This window comes from Calypte anna, chromosome 7, assembly GCF_003957555.1.
Source record: "Calypte anna isolate BGI_N300 chromosome 7, bCalAnn1_v1.p, whole genome shotgun sequence".
In the NCBI taxonomy this organism is placed as follows: domain Eukaryota; kingdom Metazoa; phylum Chordata; class Aves; order Apodiformes; family Trochilidae; genus Calypte; species Calypte anna.
The window spans coordinates 23822097-23845815 of record NC_044253.1 but is presented as its reverse complement, the minus strand read 5'-3'; the positions used below and the strand labels follow the sequence as shown (position 1 = coordinate 23845815).

Below are 23719 nucleotides of genomic sequence, written 5' to 3'. Positions count from 1 at the left end.
CAACATTTCTTGCTGTTTCGAAAAAAGATGCTCCAAAATATAAACAGTTTATCTAAACAGCAGGACTTACCGCACCAATTTGTAATGCTTCAATCTGTATGTTTCTGTGTTTATATGTGTGCATAAATTTATGGATAAAAACAATGCTCTCTTTCATAAACAATGAGTTTTACTACATATATGTCATTATCTTAATATCCGTTTTAGAGTTATCATTTTAATGTTTTATGCTGCACTGAAAATTAATTTCTTAAACAAAAATATCTTTAAAGTGCCTGAAGTACCCAAGAAGGTTCCAGAAAAGAAAGTACCTGTCCCTGTGCATAAAAAGCCAGAACCCCCACCAGCCACAGGTATCTGTTCTTATAGCTGAAGATGTAGATGATGTTTTTTATTGTGTCTGTACTTTTGTTATTAGAAATTAACTGAAGCATCCTGCAGTTTGTGATAAATGTGCTTGCTAATTCACACTCTTTAGCTTCTGTGTATGCTGTCTCAGTTTCTCACGTTGTGTCTAAATTTTCTGTAATTAAAAACTATCTTTGAAGTGCCAGAAATACCAATATCTCCCCCTGAAAAAGTTCCTATTTTTGCTCCTGAAGAAGAGGAAGAGGAAGAGGAAGTTGTTCCAGAGACACCAGAAAAAGGTACACCATTTCTTGAAAATTATTAAGAGTTCTTACCAGTTCATTAAAAGATCTTCATCTCTATTGAGTGTTTTAAGCTGCATGTATATGTTGGTATACTTCTGAGGAGAGTTTTCTTCATCTTACCTGTCTTTGTGACTCTGTTCTGTGTCTTAGTAGTTCTGGTGCTCTAAAATTAATATATCTTAACAAAACAATATCTTTAAAGTGCCAGAGGTGCCCCAGAGAGCCGTTTCAGAAGAAAAAGTACCTGTTGCAGTTCCTAAAGTAAAGGAAGTTCCACCAGCTAAAGGTATATCACCTTTTGATGTTTATAGGTAGTTCTTCCTTACATTTTCATATTTCAATGGAACCCCATTTTAAGAGTCTGTTTATACCTATGTAAAGTCAGATCCTTGGGTCAAGCACCCTGCTGCTAGCCTCTGCAGAGTAATACTAACTCACAGACAAGGCTTGATTGTTTATGCCATTATTGGCTTTAATGGGCTAAGAATAAGACCTGGAATGATCTGATTGTTTCACGTTTTAAGTGATTGCTGTGAATGATATAATTAATTGTTATTTCATTATTCAGAGCTAATGGTTAGGTTGATTTAATCTTTGTTTAAACAAATTACTTGAAATAATATTTTAAGGACCTGGAAATTCTTCAATTCAGGGAGATCATTCTGATAATTACATTGAAAGCATGCTGAAATCTAAAGCCCTTTAGCTAAACGGACGATACAAATAAGCAGAAGATATACCCTAAATGTGAAATTCAGAGCAGAGGCAGATGTTTGCGTAGGCCATCCCTTGTTGCTGAGAAAATTCTACCTCACCAGCTGAGTACTTTAAAAAGACAAATGACAAGCACAACTTGGAAGTATTTTATGTGAAAAAAACAGAAGCTCTTGTTTGTAGCCTGTCTTGCTAATGTTTACTGTTGTTGATGATTCTGTGTAATTACTAATTGGACAAAAGAGCAAATCAGCATATAATCCTTATAACCTAATTGCACTTCGCTCTTATTAGGGAGTGAAAAATAATATATTTTCCCCTGGTTTTATTGTTTTTGAATTGGTGTCTTTGTGTTTTATGTTATGAATTTTTCTTTGTTGACATGGAAGTAAAATTCTTAAAATAATATATTTAAAGTGCCTGTGGTGGCAAAGAAAGTTGTACCTGAAGAAAAAGTTCCCATTTTTGCTCCTGAGGAAGAAGAAGAAACTATTCCAGAGGAAGCTATACCAGCAAAAGGTATACAACCTTTTTCTTGCAAGCTACACATGAGATCTCTTGGGTTCATTCAAGTCTTTATTTCTTGTTCCAAGTTGTATAAAAGTCTTAATGATCTTTTTGAGGACCTTGTGGTCTTGTTTCATGTTTTTTCCATGTTTGTAATGCTGTGAAAGTAATTTTAAAATGTCTTTGCAAAATAATATCGTTAAAGAGCCAGAGATTTGTAAGAGAACTGTCCCAAAAGAAAAAATGCCTGTACACACTCCTGAGAAGCTGGAGCTTCATCCAGCAAAAGGTACATAAATTAGTACCTAGAAACATAATGCGTTGTTATTCTCATTCAATGTCTATTCTGTTTTGTTAAATTTATATTAGATTTGTGTCCCAACTGTCTGTGTTTATATGTATGAAAAGAAAAAGTGTGTGTAAAATCTTAGAGTGCCTGCTAAATTCTTAGTGAAAAATAAGCTCTGAAAGTATTTGACTTGTTGAGGAAGCTTTCCTATGGATGTAGCATATTTTGCTTTTATTTGTTTCATCTTTAAAACATGTAAAGTATATTCTGCAGATCATTTCTTACTTCATTGCGTCTGTTTGTGTATGTGTTCTGTTTTTCTCATACAAATTCTTAAAATAAAATAATGTTTTTAAGTGCCTGAGGTGCCTAAGAAACCTGTTCCTGAAAAGAAAGAACCTGTTGCTAAAAAGGTGCTGAAAGGTCCACCAGCCAAAGGTACTGCAGCTTGTAAATGCGGTTATTGTTAATAGATAACGTTCTGCATACAAATTGAGTTTAGGACATTTTAGTATGCGTGTTCTGTGTCTTGTCACTATACTGTTTGTCTGTTTGTTTCTTTCTTTGTTTGTAAGTTTCCATCTTGCTATTTGTAAGCTTATGGGTTTTTGTCTGTTTCAAAAATGTTTCAAAAAGGACACTGAAGTTGGGTCCTATTTTCAAAGTACCCAAGCTGTCTAAGAAGGTTATTTCTGAAGAGAAGGTAGCTGTTGCACCCCCTGAAAAAGTGGTGGTTTCAGCTGCAAAAGGCATATATCCTCCTGATTATGATTAATATTTTTGCTAAAAATACTCTCGATTTTCTTCTAACTTTTGTCTTTGTTATATGTTTCTGCTTCAGTTTATGTTAAAATTCTTCATTATCATCTTCACCTTGTAGAATTATAATACTTGTTTCTTGTGCTGCTTTACGGTGTTGGTTTAGTTTTTTTGTAAATTCTCAAAAGAAATCCATGTCTTTAAAGTCCCAGAGGTGCATAAAAGAGCTGTTACTGAAGAGAAAGTGCCAGCTGCTGTGCCCAAGTCCAAAGAACCACCACCAACTAAAGGTACAGATATATTTCTTCTTATTCCTCCCAAAATCTTGTAAAATATATATAATGTTTCAGAAGCATGTTCTTACATTTTAATGGAACTTTTCCTTGCAGTTATGTACATTTTCTGTTCTATGTTGATTTTCTTACTCCTCCCAAAATCTTGTAAAATATACATAATGTTTCAGAAGCATGTTCTTACATTTTAATGGAACTTTTCCTTGCAGTTATGTACATTTTCTGTTCTATGTAGATTTTCTTGAGTAAATGAAAAAAAATAAACAAAGAAAGAAATAATTGTAAGGTGGGAACAATAGTAACAACAATACTGTTTCTTAAGTGCCAGAGGTATCCAAGAAACTTGTCCGGAAAGAAGTCCCTGTTCCTGTGGTGGAGAAGTATGAGTATGAATATGAAGAGTATGAAAAGTACGAGACATATGAAAGTATTGAAGAGTTTGAGGCAGTTCAGGAAACTGAAGAAATTGAGGCATATGAAGAACCTGAAGAACCTGAGAGATATAAAGAGATTCAGGAACAGGAATATAAAGAGGAGGCTGAGGAAGAAGATGTGTATGAAAAGTATGAGTTTAAGGAGAAGGAAGAGATCTATGAGAAATATGAAGAAGTGTATGAGGAGGCTTATGAAATCCAACCAGCTATAGGTACATCAAGTTATGATTTCTTCATTCTTAAAGTTTGCTGAGATCCCAGCTATTGCTTAAGACTCCTTTTGGTGTTTATATTTTTCCCTGTTTGTAGTCCTATGTGTAATGATAAATAATTTCAAAGATTATTCCTCTTCTATCCTTCCTAAGGAGTTTTTCCCTTCAAAGAGTTCCCTATCTAACTGCCCGAGAGAGAGCTAGCTTAGATAGTTCTGCTTCAGCCTGAATTAAATATTTTTATGTGTTGATATTTTTTTCTTTTGCCTGCTTTAGCTCCTCTGAGTTACAGAGATGTAAAAAATCATGTAGGACCTTCTTTCTCATGATTTCAATTTATGACCATAGGATCCCTCACACCAAATGAAAGGTGCATCTAAAATGTACCAGCAAAATGTACACTGATATTCATTAGTTTTCATTGCCAAGATGTTGCACTTGTCTCTGCATAAGTGATGAGATGGTTCCTCTAAAATTGAGTGATTTATCTGCTTGGTGTCTTTGTATCTGTGTTTCATCTGTATAATTCCTCAAAAATAACTTCAAATCTGTAATGAAATATTTTTTAAGTGCCTGAGGTGCCTAAAAGACCTCTTCCAGAAGAAAAAATACCTGTTCCTGTTCCTAAAAAAGAAGGTCCACCAGCTAAAGGTACATCAGTTATTAGAAATTTTAAAATGTTATCTTCTGCCTAAGTCTTGGAATCCCCAAATCCAGTAATTTACCTATGCTGCTTTTACTGCTTGACCCTTACCTTTTGCAGTACAGTCAAAGACAGGCATTAAGATACAAAAAATTATATTACTTTAACAAAACGTCACTGTGACAAATTACTTTCTGAGGACTAAGGAAGTTCAGGTGGGATCTTCAAGACTTAATTTTTGCCACCACAATGTTAGTGATATTTTAAAGCTAATCAATGAAAACAAGCAGATGAATAAATTCATAAAAGTCTTTTAAGCTATAGTGGCATACCAGTGAAATTTTAGTTTCATACAGAATACTAAAAACCTAGAACATTCTTCAACGTAATGCTCTGGATTGCATATAATCTTAATATGTGTTCTCCCTATCAGGTCTACAAAACATCAGATAGCCTTTGTCAGTGGATGGTTGTAGAATTTCTGTACTAGTCTGGAGCTCTGTAATTGTCTGAATTTTTTTTTTTTTTTTTTTTTTTTTGCATTAAGGCTCAGAAGTAGTTAATCCAAATCAAAACCTTACCATATTCCGAACACGTATTCATTAGAGCTGCTAGTTTATGAAATCTAACTGCTATGTAAGGCTGATCCCAGGCAATAAATTCACCTAATGAGGGCAGAGTTTTCCTTTCAGTGAATACTGAAGACTCTAGTTATGTGAATCCAAGCAAAATAGTCCAGATGGGTGGCCTGAAAGGCCACCATTCAATAGCAATTTAGAACAGTATACTTTGTATTTTTCTAAATTTCCTGAGTCTTGGTATTGTTTGCTTTTGTTTAACTTATGTTCTTACATAAATATACATACTGCAAAAGTTCCTAAAAAAATACCTATGTCTTTCAAGTGCCAGCAGTACCGAAGAAACCTGTTCCAAAAGAAAAACAAGTATCTGTGTATCCTAAAAAGGAAATTACTCCACCAGCTAAAGGTATATTTCCTCCATATTGCTCTCATAACCATGATCTCCACTTTTAGTCTTTTACTTTTATTGTTTGTTTATGTGTATATGTCTTATGTCCACACAGAATTTGTTTCAATTATTTGTGATTGTGTCTTTTTTTGCCTGTTGGTTTCAAGTGATTTGTTGAAAATCTGTAAGTCGCTTTAAACAATGTGTGTTCTATTGTTAAGCTACATGTCAGAGCAGTTCAGAAAGAAAGAATACTTCCATTTCTTCTTATAAAGAAGGAGTTATCACCCTCCAAGTTTATGGCCATCTTTCCAGATGTTTTTAATATGTTTGTCTTCTGTAAAATCTTCAAAATTACCATAGATTTTCTGTCAGGAAGCATTTATTCCTTGTTGTTTCGGTAATCTTCCTTGTTGGATTTGTTGTTCTTCTTTCTAACTTCTTTGAAATAACTATGAAGCCCTAAAAGTGAATTATATCTTAAAGGGCCAGCTGTTACCAAAAGAACTATCCCTGAAGAAAAGAAACCTACACACACACCTGAAACAGAAGTTCCAGCAATGAAAGGTAAAGGAACCCTTGATATGAGATTTTATGAAAAGGAAGTATTAGTGTTGTTTTCCCCAGCTAACATCTTCTAAAATGACTGTCATATTCTTCACACCATGGCAAGAGTATCTAGTCTCTGTGTGTATATTTAGCTCTAGGTGATACATTGAAAACTCTAAGGCAAATATTTCAGATATGTGCTATACATGTGCTAAAGAGTAGATACCTCCATTTATGAATGAAAACATGCTGAGGAGGTATTGCTACCTAATATTGCTGTATAAACCTTCAGTACTTTTATATATGCAATGTAGTTTTCAGTTTGGTTTAAACCAGGGGTTTAAATAAATAAATTGGTCATGCTATTGGTGAAGAAATAACAGGGCAAGAGCTAGTAACTTTGTAACCATTCAGCTTTCCATAAAGAAGGAAAAGCATGAGAATAAACTAAGAAAAACGAATGGCTTCCTCTCTAAGAGAAGAGAAACTGATCTTTTCCACATAATTAATTGTTCCAGCAAGGCAGTTTTAAAGCAGTGCTATGTTTTGTTCTTGAAAAGGCCCGATACTTGGAACATCAAAAGAACTTAGTTTTCTGGGTTTATTTGTTTGGGATTTTACCAGTTGAAATTTATTTTTACTTTACTAAAAGAAAGCTAATATCTTTAAAGTTCCTGAGTTTCATAAGAGAACTGTCTTTGAAGAGAAAGTGTCCACCACTGTTCCTAGAGAAGAGGAGTCTCCTTTGTATGAAGGTACATCAACAACACATCTACCAAGTAGTAAAATGCAGAGAATTTATCAATTCATGCACTAGATTGTTCTGTAAAATACGACGAACTTTCAATTAATTTTTAATTATATGAAAGTAACTTTCATCCATGTCCTTGAGACCCCCAAATTTAGCTATAGTTTAGCACTTTAAAAATGGTCCTTTCTCCCCTACTAATGGGAGAAAGAAACACAAATAAGAAAGAAATTAAATTTCTGATCCAGGAAAGCACTTTAGCCATGTTGGACCAAAGAAATGAACTTAAGTAAACACTGGTTTAAGAGCCGTCTTGTGTAAGACTTAACTAATTTTTGAGCTGGGATATAGATAGCTAACACCAGGTGAAATTCAGTAACAATTTGTAAAACACAGACCTAAGTAACTCAAAAAGAGTATTGAATATTCCATAAACTTCTATTTTAATAATTGGAGATGGTCACTTCTGTCAATTGTAGGTAAATGATGAGGCTGAAATGAGATATTTAAATAATTTATGTTCAAACAGCTTTTTGCCCATCTGTGTGTCTGCAGTTTTGTCTTATAAGTTGTCTTTCTAATACTGCCTTGTAAATAATACTAAAATAAGTAAAATAAACTAATATCTTTGAAGAGCCTGAAGTTTTTGGAGAAGTTCCTACAGAAGAAGTCCCTGCTCTTACTCCTAAAGAACCAGAAGCTCCAGTTAGTAAAGGTACACCAGCTATTTGAGCAACCTGTATAATACATTCTTACAGATTAGTTATTCATCTTCATCAACCCATCCTTGTGCTATTCTGTTACTTAATGTGTTAATTCTAGTGTTTCCTAAAATTCTATGTGCTTGTAATTTGTTCTTTGTTACTTACATTTCGTTCATTATAATTTTCTTTTAAAAAATGTAATATCTTTGAAGTACCTGCAGTGACAAAGAAAACTGTCCCACTGAAGAAAATACCTGCTGCAGTACCTACAGAAGCAGCTCCCCCAGCTAAAGGTACATGACCTCCAAATGCATTTTCTCTAGCCTCTTTCAAAAGGGAGGCACAAAGCATGCTTATGTTTCTTGATCAACATGGCCAGGTGCTATATACAGTTTCATGACAGTTGTCTTGTTAAAAGAACAGATTCTGTCTGTTTCCTTATTTGTTTTTGTCTTGGAACTGTAGCATACCTATGGGGATATGAGAAATTAAAAACATTAACATAATAAAACCATTTTCAAAGAGTTCCAAAGTTATTTCAGCATCTTTCTTCATATGCTAAAATAACAAATCAATTCTTTAGACAGAATAATTCATCATTCAGTAAAACAAATTCAAGTAATATTTTCTATGAGGTCTTATTTTTGGCTTGTGTTAGCAGCTACTCGGATTTATGCATTCTGCAAAGAGAAGTTAAGATTTTAAATTTAATTAAATTTAAATCAAATTTTTAAATTGTAGAATCGCTCTTTGCAATATTTTCTTTAGTAAATCCAAGAATAAGGTAAAATTTTAAATCAAATTTTAAATACAAAACCACAGGTTGTTTTTTTTCATATAAATATTCTTTTGTAATAAAATTCCAGTGCTGAAGAACTCTATAGATATTTGAAACATAATATTTAGTTGATTGCACTGGAGTTCTGCATTGGTTTAGTAGGTGATTTTGAAATTAAACAAATGAAAAAAACAAAAACCCCAAAACTTTAAATTGCCAAAATTCCTAAAGATTGCTTGATAAGGACAAAAGCCAAACACCTAACTACTGTATTTTCAGAGAAGGAGAAGTTCAGACCTAGACCTGTTAGCACTAGAAGTTAGGAAACTATTTAATGAGAACCAGAAAATGAAGTTCAGTTGTATTCCGAGGTTAATGCCATGTATTTTTATTTTGTTCCTGTATAATTTTGTAACGTTTTAAAGAATTGTACTACTTATATCTTAGTGCAGATTTCTAAAATAAACTAATATTTTTAAGTTCCTGAAGTACCAAAGAAAGCTGTCCACAAAGACAAAAAACCTGCTTTACCTAAAGGAGATGCTTCACACCTTACAGGTACAAATTTGAGTGGGATTTGAAGGGTAATAAATATGTATTCATATATAATACTTTTAAGTATTTTGAAAATATTCAGTAAGCAGTTTTATTTAGCTGTGACAGTATTAAATGAATGTAAAAAAAAAACCAAATTAAAAATTATGACATCTGTAGTTGCTCTTAAGAAGAAAATTAGCTTTACATGTCAAAGGGACAATTGCAAGGGCCCCTGCTACTTGAGATCAAGGGAGGGGGAAAAACAGAAAAGTTACAAGGCTTAGATACACAGCACCAGTCTTTTTTCACTCAAGAAAATAGCTCAGTGTAGACCATTTCACTCATCTTCCAGCAAGCTTAGAGGTCAGGTCAGTGGAGAGTATGAGAATTCTACCATCATTCCAAAGAATCCTAATTTTTAATGTAAATATGAAAAAGACCTCTGAATCTTCAGATGAGCTTGAGTATTTGTATTGTGTTTGTTCTTTGTCTTGTGCATTGTCTTGTTTTCTGAAGTTAATGCTAAGTATTTAAACTAATATCTTTCAAGTACATGAAGTTTATGAGGAGATGCACATAGAAGAAATTTCTACTGTTCATAGAAAAGAGGAGGCTCCAGCACGTAGAGGTATATCTATATCTTCCTTATCATCTCTTCCTGCAATTTGCAAACTCATGCATTACAGGGATATTAAATTATTCATGTTCATGATTTAGTTCATGTTCAATGTAACTAATATTTGTGTTCATTCTTCTAGTACCTTAGTTACATTATAAACTTGAGATTTTTTTTACTTCTATTTTATTCTACATAAATTCTTAAAATGAACTAATATCTTCAAAGTGCCCGCAGTCATTAAGGAAGCTGTTCCAGAAGAAAAAGTACCTATTACTGTGCCTAAAAAGACAGAACCTACTATTGTGCCTAAAAGACCAGAATCTCCACCATCTAAAGGTATTTTGAAAGCCTAATAGAACTGAGATTTTTCTCTGATATCTTTTCTGTTTCTTATATAATTTTTGATTTATATAGTTCATGTCCACTTGTGTCAGATTTGTCACTTCTATGTCGTGTATGTCCCTTTTGTTCTCAACTTGACGTTAAGTCATAAAACAAAATTAATACCAGCAAATACCTTTCAAGTGCTTGAATTGTTCTAGATAATTATTTCTAAAGAGAGACTTGTGTCTTTGTCTTAAAAGCGAGAAGGACCCAACTGCAAAAAGCTATAGGCCAACTTATCATTTCCTTCCCCCCCTTTTTTTTTTAAGTTTCTTCTGTCCTTTGTTTAGTTGTTAAACAATTAAAGATTAGTTGAGTTGTTCTTTTTCTTCTACATGAAGTAATTCATTGTGATGGCATAGTAATGGTATCAGAAATTGTTCAAAGGGACTGGGAAAAAAAGGAAAACTGTAGGTGAGTCAACAAGCAATAAGATTTACAGAATATATTTTCTTTTCATGGGTGTTTATTGGCACTGAACAAAAATTCTATCAACACTCAAGCAAGAAGTGTATGCACTTCATCTTTCACATTACTCATGTTAAACTTAGGGGTCAGTTGATTTAATTTTGAATGGAAGTAGCATTAGGCACAGAAGCCAGTTGTTCTAGTTCATTCAGCTATTATAGAAGTCTGCCTGTACTGGCAGTTTGTGTGGCATGTACCATTGTATGATGAAAGATGAGCAGCCAAGTTGCTCAAACTGTTATTTGACAGGGATAGAGCGATAGAGCCACAGACACTTCTAAAAACATGTAGCTGTTGTCACAATATCTTTATACATCTGCTTGTTTTGTCTAAAATCTCTGTATGCCGTGTTTAATTTTGTAATTCTTAAGAGTACACTAATATGTTTAATGTGTGTAGGGTACCTAAGAAATCTATCTCAGAAGGGAATGTAAATGTTGCTTAAAAAGCTAAGAGTAACATAACATAGCTTATTCGTTGGTAATCATGGCTCTCTGATGAGATTTTCTCTTGGGCACTAGGATTAAAAAACAGCACAACCTTTTATTTCTCAGTTATTAAAAATTCTTAGTAGTGTGTAATAATATACAATATTTTCTTTATGACATACTTCTTTCAATATATGATCTTTTATTTCTTTCTGCTGTGCTTCATGTGACATTCTTTCTTCTTAATAATTTACATATTTTTAAATGCCTTACATATAACAAAAATAAATACTGTTTTATTTAAAGTGCAAGAGGTGCTCAAGATTACTCCAGAAGAGAAAGTACCCACTCCTGTGCCTAGAAAACCAGAACCACCACCAGCCAAAGGTATGTTGCACTAGTAAACTAAAATTTGGAAGACAAACACACTTCTGCCTTGACTGTGCATTTTACTTTCTTGACTGTCTGTTTGTGTTGTACTTTTATTTTCTACACCTATAGTTCTATATAGTCTACTTTTTAAAATATTCTTCTTTTGAATCATGGCTGTAATAAATGTACCAGTGTGTTAGAAATACTGACACTAGTGCGCAGAGAGCAGAGTGATACTTGAGAACCACAGCAAAAATCTTAATAAGAAAAAAGGGCTTCTGTCTTTTAAAATATTCCCAAATGACAGTGAAAAATTAAATCTAAAACAGAATTTAGTTATTTCAAAGTACAGAATAAGTGGTAGAGATGTCTAACACAGGAGAAAACCTTCCAAGAAGTTGTTGTGTGTAGAAGAATGTGACAAGGAATACAGAACGCACAATTGGCAGCCTTTGACAAATGGGAATTTGGGAGGTGGATGAATAAAATTGAAAAATAATCTAAGAGAAGAAACTCCAAAAAACTCTGAGATGTTTCCTCAGATGCTACAGAAAAATAAAGGATGCTTAAGACAAAAAGCATGTGAAATCAACAGCTTCATTATGAACCTACCTACTTTTCAATTTCTACTGAAAAGTTTTTGAACATCGCTTTAAAATTCAGTATAGTAACTGAAAAAATCTTTCCTTAAAGTGCTGAAGCAGCCCAAGGGAAGTAGTAATAGAAGATAAATCAAAGTTGCTGTGCCTAAAAAGCCGGAAGTAACAACAGCTAAAGGTACATGTATTAATAAAGACATGCAATAATTTGCCTTACTTCACTGATAAGATCTTATTTGATATAATATTTCCCCATCTTTCTATCTTATTAATTCTTTCAAATTACCTTGATCAAGACTGAGAGCAAAAAAGCCTCTATTGGTAAAGTGTATTATGTTTAATGTTGTTACCTTGTGTCCTTTTGTTTGTCTATTTTCCAGTTTAAAGCTATCTAAATTTCTTTAAATTCTTAGTATTAACAAAATTATTAATTTTAAAGAGTGCCAGAAGTGCCAAGAAAGTCCCAGCTGAGAAATAACCGTTGAAGAGCCTAAAAAACCAGCAGTTCCACCAACTAAAGGTACTTGTCATTATGGAAAAAAAAAAACTAGAAACAAAACCATTTGCTCTTTTATTAACACTATATAAGACAATATCCAAGACCTCTGTTATATTTTTTGTTGTTGTCAAAGTTTTTTCTAGTGAATAAATGTGTTGTGTGAAAAAAAATATATCTTTGTAATTAGTGTTCCCACTAATACTGTCTGTTGTTACGTTTTAATGTTAAATAATGTTTAACTAAAGGTAACTGCTCTACACAACTAATAAAAGAACAACCCTTCATTTTCTGCAGTACCATTTGTACATATTTTTAATTTACTTCTACTGTAAATGTTCTATGAAATATCTTTTTTAATTGTATTTTTTTGGTCTGCACTTTCAGTGAGATATCAGAGAGAATTTCTGTAGGGCAAAGAAAAATGTTGATGTTCACATTCAAACCACCTCAACTTTTTGATGTCCTTGAGGTTTTTCTTAGGTGTCTTGGTGTCTTAATACTGCAGACATATGTTTGAATTTCATACAAATAAGCTGCTTACTTTCTTTAAAGTGCCTGAGGTGCCCAAGGAAAGTGGTTTCAGAAGAAAAAGTACACATTGAAGTTCCTAAAAAACCAGAACCTCCACCACCTAAAGGTACATGTTCAATACTAATAAAATTGCACAGAAATTTTAATCTGTTTCTCTACATTTTATTCTCTACATATTATCTTATCAAAGTTTTCATTACCCTCCTTTTTCTGATATTTGTAGATGTTAAAGATGTGTTGTCTTCTTCAGTTGTGAATAGCTGTCTGTAAGCAAGAATGTCTATTTAGTAGTGGGATCAAGCAAGATGAAAAAAAAACAGGCTACTATATAAGGGTTATTTTTTTTCCTATATCATTTTGTATTTTTTATCTTGGAGCTATTGTCTTCTTTTTCATTCCTATCTTCAAATTCCTGAAATGAACCAAAATAAATATCTTTAAAGTACCTGAGGTGCGAAGAAAGTTGCTCCAGAAAGGAAACCACCCTGTGCCTAAATACCAGAACCTGAGGTTGTGCGTAAAGAACCAGAACCTGTGTTGTCCAGACCAGAGGCTGCACGGTGAAGAACCAGAACCTTTCCAGAGAAGGTAAGTCTCAACACTGATAAAATAACAGAAGCAATATTCTTTCCTTTTCTCTTTAAAATTGTGCTTCCTTTCGTCCTTCTGTTCACTGAGTTTCTGATTACGCCTTGCTCTATGAATCTGTGTGTGTGTGTGTGTGTGAAACAACATACATGGGTCTTTTTCAAGATACTGACAAATCTTGAGTCTGAATGCCCTATATTTTAATACTTCAATTCTTCTTACTACTTTGGGATTATTTTTACAAGTCTACCCACCTGGACTCATGAACAACAACACACAATAATCACTGAAAGTTACAATAGTGGAAGAAAGAAAAGCACCAATTCTAGGTAGCTAAGCCTAGATTCAGTGTACTTAAAAACCAGAAGCTCCTCCAGAAAAACTAGATGCCATCACTGCTAATTCTTGAGTCTTCGTCTTATTACCTGCAATGTTATTAATATCTTTTTTCCTGTCTATTCTGCTTAAAGTTATAATGGATTTTACCTATTTTCTTAAGTTTCTGCAATCAGTGAATATGTGCACTTCTCAGGGAAGCATGAGCTTGTCTATGTGGATTATTGTGCACACATTGCAAAAATGTGTATATTCATCTTTAAAAAGCCTACATAAAGGATTGATGCCCTGTCATTTTTATTATATTCATTACAATGTGTGTTTTCTGTTTTATGTCACGTAAATTTGGTATGATTGTTGTTAAATTAGAACTAATATCTTTATGTACATAAAGTGGCCAAGCACAACCTTCCCAGAAAAAGTACCTGTTCCCGTTTCCAGAAAGCAGAACCCACTGCAAAACCTCAAACCAAAGTCTCAGAGGTAGAACACCTAAGATACCAGAAACCTGCTAGAGTGGGCCCAAAAAAAAAGCCATGTTTGTTGGCAGACCCCAAAAAACTAGAGCATGTTGGTTGGATCTGAGGAGGTCGCAAGACCTGTTTTGCGCCAAGCCAAACGCTAAAGAATCTGCTGTGGCATTTACAAAAAATAAAAATTCAGAAGCGCATGTTATTGATGCTTGAGAACCAAGAGTTTGTTTCTGGGTTACCTGAAGGACCAAAGCAACCTGGTGTGTCATCCCAAAAACTAACAGCATGATGCTGTTACCCTTCAAAACACAAAACTGTTGGGTGGAACCCCAAAAACCAGAGCTACTCATGGCCCGTGGAGGGACCTGAATCACATGTGGCATCTGAAGCGAGTCCCAAGGAGGAGTTGGCATCTAAACCGAAACAATTGGAGCATGTTGTGCGTGCCCCGCCCAGAAACAAAACCTTTAATATTGCCACACAGCAAAATTACAGCTTCGTTATGTAGCACCTGAAGAAACAGAGTTATTGCAGATTACCAGCAAATCAGTATCCAGAAATCAAGTCGATTGTGGCACCCTGCAAGTCAGAACCTGTTGCTGATACCTGAGGAACCAGAACCAATTTTAGCACTCCAAAAACAAGAACCTTCTACACAACTTCACCAAATTCAAAGCCTGAAAGTGGTATTCAGAAGAACCAGAGGCTGTTTTTGCACCTGTGGAACCGCCCACCAGCTGAGCTGGCCAAAAAGCCCATTGCTACATCCAGAAAACAAGCACCCCTACTATCTAAAGGTATCTCTTATGACTAGGAGCTCCTTTTCTTGTCTTGAGTATACTATGTTGCACTGCCTTGTTTTAAAACTTAATACACTAACTAAAAGTGCTAATATCTTTAAAGAGCCTGTGATGACAGAAAAGGCTGTCCCAGAAGAGACAATTTCTGTAGTTATTCCTGAAATATCAGAGCTTCCATCAGCCAGAGGTACATGATATCATGAATACAGGATAAATGCACCTAATCTTCTCTTTAATTTGTTATCTTAACCTCTTATATTTTGTCTGTTACTTTAAATCTGAGGTTTTAAATGGTGCATACTAAACAAGTCACACCAAGTCCGTATGCTGTATTGTTATTTCAGAACATTTCTACTGTCTTCTGTGTTTCAGTCTCTGTATTTATGTTCAGTTGTATTGTGATTGTAAAATTAAATACACTAATATCTTTGAAGTGCCTGAGATGCCTGAAAGGTCTGTCCCAGAAGAGAAAGTGCCCACCATTGTTCCTTAAAACAACAGGAGCTACACTTGCTAAAGGTCTGTGCCACCATGATTATCATGATAAGAAATAGTTTGGGTTTTCTTAATGCATATCATTTTAAATTGATCTTTCACAGTATACTGTGATTATCTAAAAGGCAAGAGAGTTGTTCCAAATATTAGTTGCTGTGTTGAGGCATCAATCATACCTCAACTAAAATAGATCCAGGCTTTTTTGTACTATGGTTCTTGTGGCTTTTTTCTTTTTTTTTTTTTTTTCCATATTCAGTAAGTTTGGGAGTAAGATTTGATTTCTTTAGGCTATAGCAGTGCATCAAATGGATAAGATTAATTACTGTCTACATAAATGTGTGCTAACATAAGAATTAATGTATAAACAAATGGTTGTTCATGGTATTAGTAGGAATGGTTTAGTACATGGTTTAGGTGGACTCCGGCAGTGTTAGGTTTATGGTTGGATTCAACACATGAAAGCTCTGTTCCAACTGAATGATTCTATGACTCTATAAAAGGACAGAAACGCAAAACGTCAGTCTCAGCAGAGAGTAGTAGTTTCTGTAGCTAGAGCAAAATATTGGAAATATCTCTATGTACCTATGTTGACACAGATATGAACAGAATGTTTTCTTTAACTGCTAATTATAATTTGTCCCGGTATTTTGGTCATTATAATCAGTATTTCCCATCTGGGAATTTCCAGAGTTATTGCATTGTCTGATGGTAACACACTGTAAGTAGCTGTGAACATTATAATTGACTTGCCCTTGTAGAAGGCTTTTTTTTTTTCTTCAGATTAATTAGGATTAATTAGGATGAGAGACTTCATAGTTGAAATGCTAAAAAATTATGTCAGATACTCTAAATACAGATACAGATACTCCATAAACACTACAGACTGATGCAGAGGTGCATCACTTCATTTTCTTTGGAAGAAGTAAACATTCTCTCTACTGCCAGATTCTCTCCATCTGAAACACAGTGACATTCCTCAAGTGAAGTACCACCTCACAGTTATATTTATAGCATTTAAATACATTAATATAGCAGGAAGAGTTACAAGCAGAATCTTGTGAGTAGAATGGAAGCAAGAGCTGCTAAAGGAAGGAATGTGTTAAGCAAAACTGGTGAGGAAACATACAAAGACATAAAAAAAAAAAAGCTAAGTCAATTTGAAGGACAAATACTCATAATATCCAAGTCACAAGTAAGAGAATGACAGTGACTTGCCCCATAAAGCACATAACCAATGACTCATTAGTGATATTCAAATACAGTAGGATTCTATAAATAGGTCCCTGATCAGATGCTACAAAGAGGGTGTTTTCCACATTTCCCCCTTCATTCAGAAGCAGAAACTAAACATAATTCCCATCTTCCGAGTGACAGTGACCTGTTCATTCCACAACTTTGAAGTAAAACCTGATTCATGACTCAGTGTAACCACAGCACTTTCTCAAAGAAGACTGTGCATGTTACTGATTGTCTTACTGTTCCAGAGACACCTGTAGTTCCCACAAAACTAAAATATACTAATATCTTTGAAGTGTCCAAGGTGCCCAAGAAAGGTGTTCTGGAAGAGGCCATACCTGCAACTGTGCCAAAAAAGCCAGAACCTGCACCCGTTCGAGGTACCTGTTGTCTTGTGTATGAGCCTGAATGAGGCTGCTTCCTACTGTCTTACATGTTTCTTCTGGTGTCTATTGTCCTGTCCATTTGTGATTACCTGAAATTTCTACATTTTTTTCTCTGTACAGATTCAATTGTTAGAATACAGGGGGAAACACATAGGTAACATGAGGGACTCTCTCCATCTCATATGTGTTCAGAATGTAAACATATGGCTGTAGTTATACATTGATGTAATCTTTTTCTGACCATATGCTCACGGTGAGCCAAGAGTATCAGTTATGCAAATCTACAATTGAATTGCACAATTTTTATGGATAAGCACACCAGATGCTTGGTATTTGAGTACAAGAATTCTGCACCATATAGAGGAAGGAAAGTTGCTCACTCTGCAGATACACTTTTACCCTCACCAAATGCAATTTCCAAGTATTGGATTAGAGAAGTCCTGAAAACTCATTAAGTCCAAGTCCCATGTACTTCTAGTGCAAAGGAGTTGAAAAAGCAGGCCAGCTACATAAAATAGAAATACTAATTATAGTGAGGTTTCTGTTCCTCACCCTGCTCCCTCTGCTGGATGCAAAGCACTGTCAGCTTCACATTCTGAATCAGCAGATACTAAAATGATTCGACATATAACTTATTGATAAGGTTTCAAAGTTACTTCCTAGTTTTTTATCTTAAATTGTCACAGATATTGTCTCCATGACTCCTATGTTCTCAGTCGCTGCATGTGGTAGATATTAATCTTTCAAAATTAAAACCTATTTTTTTACTCAGAAATGCACATATGAGGGCTGTAAGAGCAATGCTATATAAAGTGTTCAAAGAAAATGCTGAAAAATCTGGAGTTTATGAGGAATAAGGAGTAGTTATAAAATCCAGTAACTGTACAGGCTATGGGAATATTCCACAGTGGCAGTGAAAATTCAGGCAGGAGAGCTACTTAGAATAAGAAAATAACCCAATAATAATAAAAGAAAGTCCAACCCACAAACAAAGAATATAAATGGAGGGGGACAGAATAGGGACAAAGGAAAAATAGTGACTTCCTCACTATTTAGCAGTTTCCCTACCACCACTGGCAGCTTTTGGAGGGATGGCAGCAGTTAAGGTGTGGGCTGAGGTTGCTCCCAGGGAAGACTCAGATCCCAGCCAAGCTGGAATGGCAGTCTCTCCTCTCAGGAAGAGAAGGCTGCTGAGTACAGAGAGGGGTATCCTAATTCATATCCCACCCTCAGGCTCTACCGAAACATAGGTATGGTTTTCCCACAGAACCTACTTATCATCATGCTCCCTGCCTGTGCCTCTGCTCGTGTGGGACTTTGTGTCTATGTGAGTGACTGAGAGAAGGAGTCAACGGGGTCAATACCGTGATACCAGTTTGGTTGTTTTCATGAGCTCGTCTCTAGTTCGTATTTCACTGTTCATCTTCCTGTTTAATGTCTAAAACTGACTGTTACTAATATCTTTGAAGCACCTGAGGTGCCCAGGAAGGCTGCTCGTGAGGAAAAAGTACCCGTGGCCATTGCCAAGGCACCAGAGCCTCCAGGACCAGAGGTACCTGTCTTCATGGGTACTTTGACAAAGAAGATACTTAATCTTCTTCTCTTAAGCTTTATCCTACCCTCTCTTGGCCTGTCTCTGTTTCCAGACTGAGACTCTCAAGGCTATGCATGCTGGGTAGATGGTGCTGCACATGTGTGGAAGGTTTTGAGTTGGCTGTTGTGATGTTCTGTGTCTGTGTTGCCCTGTTTTTGCTTCTTACTTGGCACATGCTTTCACCGATGTCAAATGAAACACACTAATATCTTTGAAGTGCCTGAGATGCCTGTGGCAGAGGTCCCAGAAGAGGAAGAGGAGGAGGAAGCACCAGAAGAGGTGGCACAGGTTGCTGAGCCTGGAGAGCCAGAAGTTTCTCAAGCTGAAGGTATACAATGGTGTTCTGAAAGAGCCTCCTCTGGGCACTGGGTTGCTGCAGTTCTGAGGGCTTGTTGCCTCCCTGTTTTCTGTGGGGAGGGGTGAGATCAGCATTAGGTTGTGTTGGGTCTTAGTGGGCCTGTGGCTTATCTGCAAATACTTTCTTAAAAGCCTTTTGCTGTGAGGAGTCCGCCTGATGGAAGAATTGTTGTTTAAAGAGAACTCTCTCTTAGTCTGTCAAGGGTTTATTTGTTTCTGCTTTGCTCTCTGCTGACCTTTAGCTCAGCCTATTAACAAGAACTAATATCTTTTAAGTACCTGAGGTTGCCAAGGAGGAAGAGCCAGAAGAGAAGGTGCCAGCTGTTTTTCCCCCAAAGCCTGTGGCAGTGCCCAAAAAACCTGTGACTGTGCCAAAGAAACCAGAAGCTCCACAAGAAAAAGGTATATCTTCTTGGAGGACTTGCTTTTTATTTCAGTGTATTGATTAATATTTTCATGTTATCCCTTCTTTTATGTATGACTTGTTATGTGTCCTCTACCCTCTGCTGTTTCTGTCTTTGCATATGTGATTTACCAATGAGTCACTAGAGGAATGCTGCAGTGTTAGAAATATCTAAGCTCTTTGGTTTTGTTGTGTTACGCTCTTCTGTATTTCTTGACGGTAAAATTAAGAGGACATATTTTCTTTAAAGCACTCAAGGTGCTGAAGAAAGCTGTTCCACCAGAACCATCGCCTGTTGCTGTACCCAAAAAATCAGAAACACCATCAGTGAAAGGTACCTATTGTTAATGTTAGTAGCATCATTAGAAAGAAACATCACACTCTTCTGGACTTAAGTTGAACTAATTTTTCTGGTGATGACCCATCAGAGATAAGTGCATATGAAATATGAAGTGCAATGTGGACTTTCAAATTCTGAGTGGAATATTAGATCCAGTTCCTTGAAAAATATCTGCAGCTTTCTTAACTTTCTGTGATGTTTAAGAAATAATATTTACTGAATGCTAGTTTAAATGGGATAAAGATATTCTGAGGAAGAGCCTGCAAAAATTCTTCAGTTGAAAGAACATAAAGTCTGGTCCCTAAATTTTCTAATAAACTGTAGTACTGAATGACAGCAGCTCTACCATTCCTCTATCTTTTTAAAAGTAACATAATGACAATATAGCTGAAAGATTTTCTGGCAAAGGACTGGATATGTCTATAGGTTATCTTATTAGCACATGACAGGCTCATCACTATATTCCAGAAGAGAAGAGGTGAAGTACATATTCCTGTAAGCAATAAAATCTAAAAGACAGACAGTGTGTAAAACTGAAAATAAGGACGACGTGTAAAGAATGGAAAGAATTAATAGAAAAAAAAATGCTAATGATAAAGCAAAAGTTTATTTCCCCAAAAAAAAATTATGTGACAATGACAAATGATTCAAGACTGATACTCAAATAAAGTAGAATTCCTTAAATAGGTCCCGGATCAGCTGTTACAAAGAGGGTATGTGTTTTCCACATTTCCCCCTTCACTCAGAAGCAGAAACTAAACATAATTCCCATCTTCCGAGTGACATATTTGATAACCTGTTCATTCCACAACTTTGAAGTGAAACATGATTCATGACTCAGTGTAACCACAGCACTTTCTCAAAGAAGACTGTGCATGTTACTGATTGTCTTACTGTTCCAGAGACACCTGTAGTTCCCACAAAACTAAAATATACTAATATCTTTGAAGTGTCCAAGGTGCCCAAGAAAGGTGTTCTGGAAGAGGCCATACCTGCAACTGTGCCAAAAAAGCCAGAACCTGCACCCGTTCGAGGTACCTGTTGTCTTGTGTATGAGCCTGAATGAGGCTGCTTCCTACTGTCTTACATGTTTCTTCTGATGCCTATTGTCCTGTCCATTTATGATTACCTGAAATTTCCACATTCTGTGCTGTATATCAGTTGCTAATTCAATTATCTAGTATTTTGCATAAACAGTTAATGACATTTTAAATTTACTGTTTTGTTTTCACATTCTGAATCAGCAGATACTAAAATGATTCGACATATAACTTATTGATAAGGTTTCAAAGTTACTTCCTAGTTTTTTATCTTAAATTGTCACAGATATTGTCTCCATGACTCCTATGTTCTCAGTCGCTGCATGTGGTAGATATTAATCTTTCAAAATTAAAACCTATTTTTTTACTCAGAAATGCACATATGAGGGCTGTAAGAGCAATGCTATATAAAGTGTTCAAAGAAAATGCTGAAAAATCTGGAGTTTATGAGGAATAAGGAGTAGTTATAAAATCCAGTAAACTGTACAGGCTATGGAATATTCCACAGTGCAGTGAAAATTCAGGCAGGAGAGCTACTTAGAATAAGAAAATAACCCAATAATAATAAAAAGAAGTCCAACCCACAAACAAAGAATATAAATGGAGGGGGACAGAATAGGGACAAAGGAAAAATAGTGACTTCCTCACTATTTAGCAGTTTCCCTACCACCACTGGCAGCTTTTGGAGGGATGGCAGCAGTTAAGGTGTGGGCTGAGGTTGCTCCCAGGGAAGACTCAGATCCCAGCCAAGCTGGGAATGGCAGTCTCTCCTCTCAGGAAGAGAAGGCTGCTGAGTACAGAGAGGGGTATCCTAATTCATATCCCACCCTCAGGCTCTACCGAAACATAGGTATGGTTTTCCCACAGAACCTACTTATCATCATGCTCCCTGCCTGTGCCTCTGCTCGTGTGGGACTTTGTGTCTATGTGAGTGACTGAGAGAAGGAGTCACGGGGTCAATACCGTGATACCAGTTTGGTTGTTTTCATGAGCTCGTCTCTAGTTCGTATTTCACTGTTCATCTTCCTGTTTAATGTCTAAAACTGACTGTTACTAATATCTTTGAAGCACCTGAGGTGCCCAGGAAGGCTGCTCGTGAGGAAAAAGTACCCGTGGCCATTGCCAAGGCACCAGAGCCTCCAGGACCCAGAGGTACCTGTCTTCATGGGTACTTTGACAAAGAAGATACTTAATCTTCTTCTCTTAAGCTTTATCCTACCCTCTCTTGGCCTGTCTCTGTTTCCAGACTGAGACTCTCAAGGCTATGCATGCTGGGTAGATGGTGCTGCACATGTGTGGAAGGTTTTGAGTTGGCTGTTGTGATGTTCTGTGTCTGTGTTGCCCTGTTTTTGCTTCTTACTTGGCACATGCTTTCACCGATGTCAAATGAAACACACTAATATCTTTGAAGTGCCTGAGATGCCTGTGGCAGAGGTCCCAGAAGAGGAAGAGGAGGAGGAAGCACCAGAAGAGGTGGCACAGGTTGCTGAGCCTGGAGAGCCAGAAGTTTCTCAAGCTGAAGGTATACAATGGTGTTCTGAAAGAGCCTCCTCTGGGCACTGGGTTGCTGCAGTTCTGAGGGCTTGTTGCCTCCCTGTTTTCTGTGGGGAGGGGTGAGATCAGCATTAGGTTGTGTTGGGTCTTAGTGGGCCTGACCTTTAGCTTGGCCCATTAAAAGGAACTCATATCTTTAAAGTGCCTGAGGTTGTGAAGGAGGAAGAGCCAGAAGAGGAGGTGCCAGTTGTTCCCCCAAAGCCTGTGGCAGTGCCCAAAAAGCCTGTGGCAGTGTCCAAGAAACCTGTGGCAGTGCCCAAGAAGCCTGTGCCTGTACCAAAGAAACCTGTGGATGTTCCCAAGAAACCGGAGCTGGCAGCTGTGCCAAAAGTACCAGAGCCTACATCTGTACTTAAAAAACATAAAGTTTCATCTGTTAAAGGTACATAGGAGGCCTGATCCCCTCCTCTACTTTCTTCTCTGAATGCTTTTCATCTGATGTATGCAGTGCTTAGCTATCTGAGGGAACGGTCTATAACTGTAAAATTTTAGTCTTCCTATTTTGAATTCCTTACCCTTTTTAGTAATTGATATTTTCACTTTTTGCATGTATATGTATCCTAATGTTCACAAAAAATGAAAATTTATGGCAGGGTTTAATATTGGTTTAATTTACTAATATCTTTAAAGAACCTGATGTGACAGCGAGAACTGTCCCTGAAGAGGAAGTGCCTTATCCAACACCTCAAAAACCAGAATATAAAAATCAAGAGCTTCCTCCAACCAAAGGTATATAATGCCAGGGGGCATCTCCATGAAGAATTTTTTTCTATTCTTCTCTCTTGTCTTTGTTCATATCCGAGTCTATAAAATGTGTTAGTTTATGTAGACTATCTTGGAAAAGACTGTTTGTGGCATAAATACGTTCCATGCTTATGATTATAGTTATTCACAGTGATTTTCTGTGTGCTAGCTAGCTGTCTTTGTCATTTTTATTTTTCATTTATATACCTAAAAATAAAAGGAACTAATATCTTTAAAGTGCCTGAGATGCCCAAGAAACCTGTTGCAGAGGAGAAAATACCTGTGGATTTTCCTAAAATACCGGAACCACTGCCAAGTGAAGGTATATGCTGTTATAGCCATTACTTTAAGGACAATCCTTCATCTAGTTTTCCAAGCATATGCCTTAAAATGGATGTTCTTTTTTTTTTTTCCTCACTGTAATATATTTAAATTTCTTACTTCATATTTTGTATGATACCAGTCTGTTTCTTGTATCTACTATTTTATTTTCATATTTGGAAGTAAATATTTCTTCCAAAATTTATTATTTTCACTTGACATACACACAGGATATACAGAGGATAGTCACAACAAAGTATGACTCTTTTTCAATTAATTATCAATTTGCACAACATTTGATTCTCTTAAAACCTAGTAATTGTAGAGGTGTTAAAATCTTAAATTCTTTGAGAGCATTGACAT

At 35.9% G+C, this 23719-nt stretch overlaps 1 protein-coding gene across 1 annotated transcript in view; it reads left to right on the top strand.

Annotated features, from left to right (window-relative positions):
* Window positions 1-23719, top strand: part of TTN (titin) — a 245604-nt gene that overhangs the window by 110695 nt on the left and 111190 nt on the right. The window contains 26 exon segments of the mRNA XM_030454664.1: window positions 549-647; window positions 856-939; window positions 1785-1886; window positions 2521-2601; window positions 3111-3212; window positions 3538-3861; window positions 4432-4512; window positions 10995-11075; window positions 12101-12119; window positions 12154-12179; window positions 12711-12733; window positions 12735-12795; window positions 13133-13277; window positions 14717-14883; window positions 14990-15073; window positions 16866-16997; window positions 18473-18571; window positions 18815-18925; window positions 19231-19356; window positions 19608-19684; window positions 20539-20747; window positions 21466-21587; window positions 21806-21889; window positions 22149-22259; window positions 22434-22673; window positions 22922-23020. Coding sequence (XP_030310524.1) covers window positions 549-647; window positions 856-939; window positions 1785-1886; window positions 2521-2601; window positions 3111-3212; window positions 3538-3861; window positions 4432-4512; window positions 10995-11075; window positions 12101-12119; window positions 12154-12179; window positions 12711-12733; window positions 12735-12795; window positions 13133-13277; window positions 14717-14883; window positions 14990-15073; window positions 16866-16997; window positions 18473-18571; window positions 18815-18925; window positions 19231-19356; window positions 19608-19684; window positions 20539-20747; window positions 21466-21587; window positions 21806-21889; window positions 22149-22259; window positions 22434-22673; window positions 22922-23020 — 2889 coding nt within the window.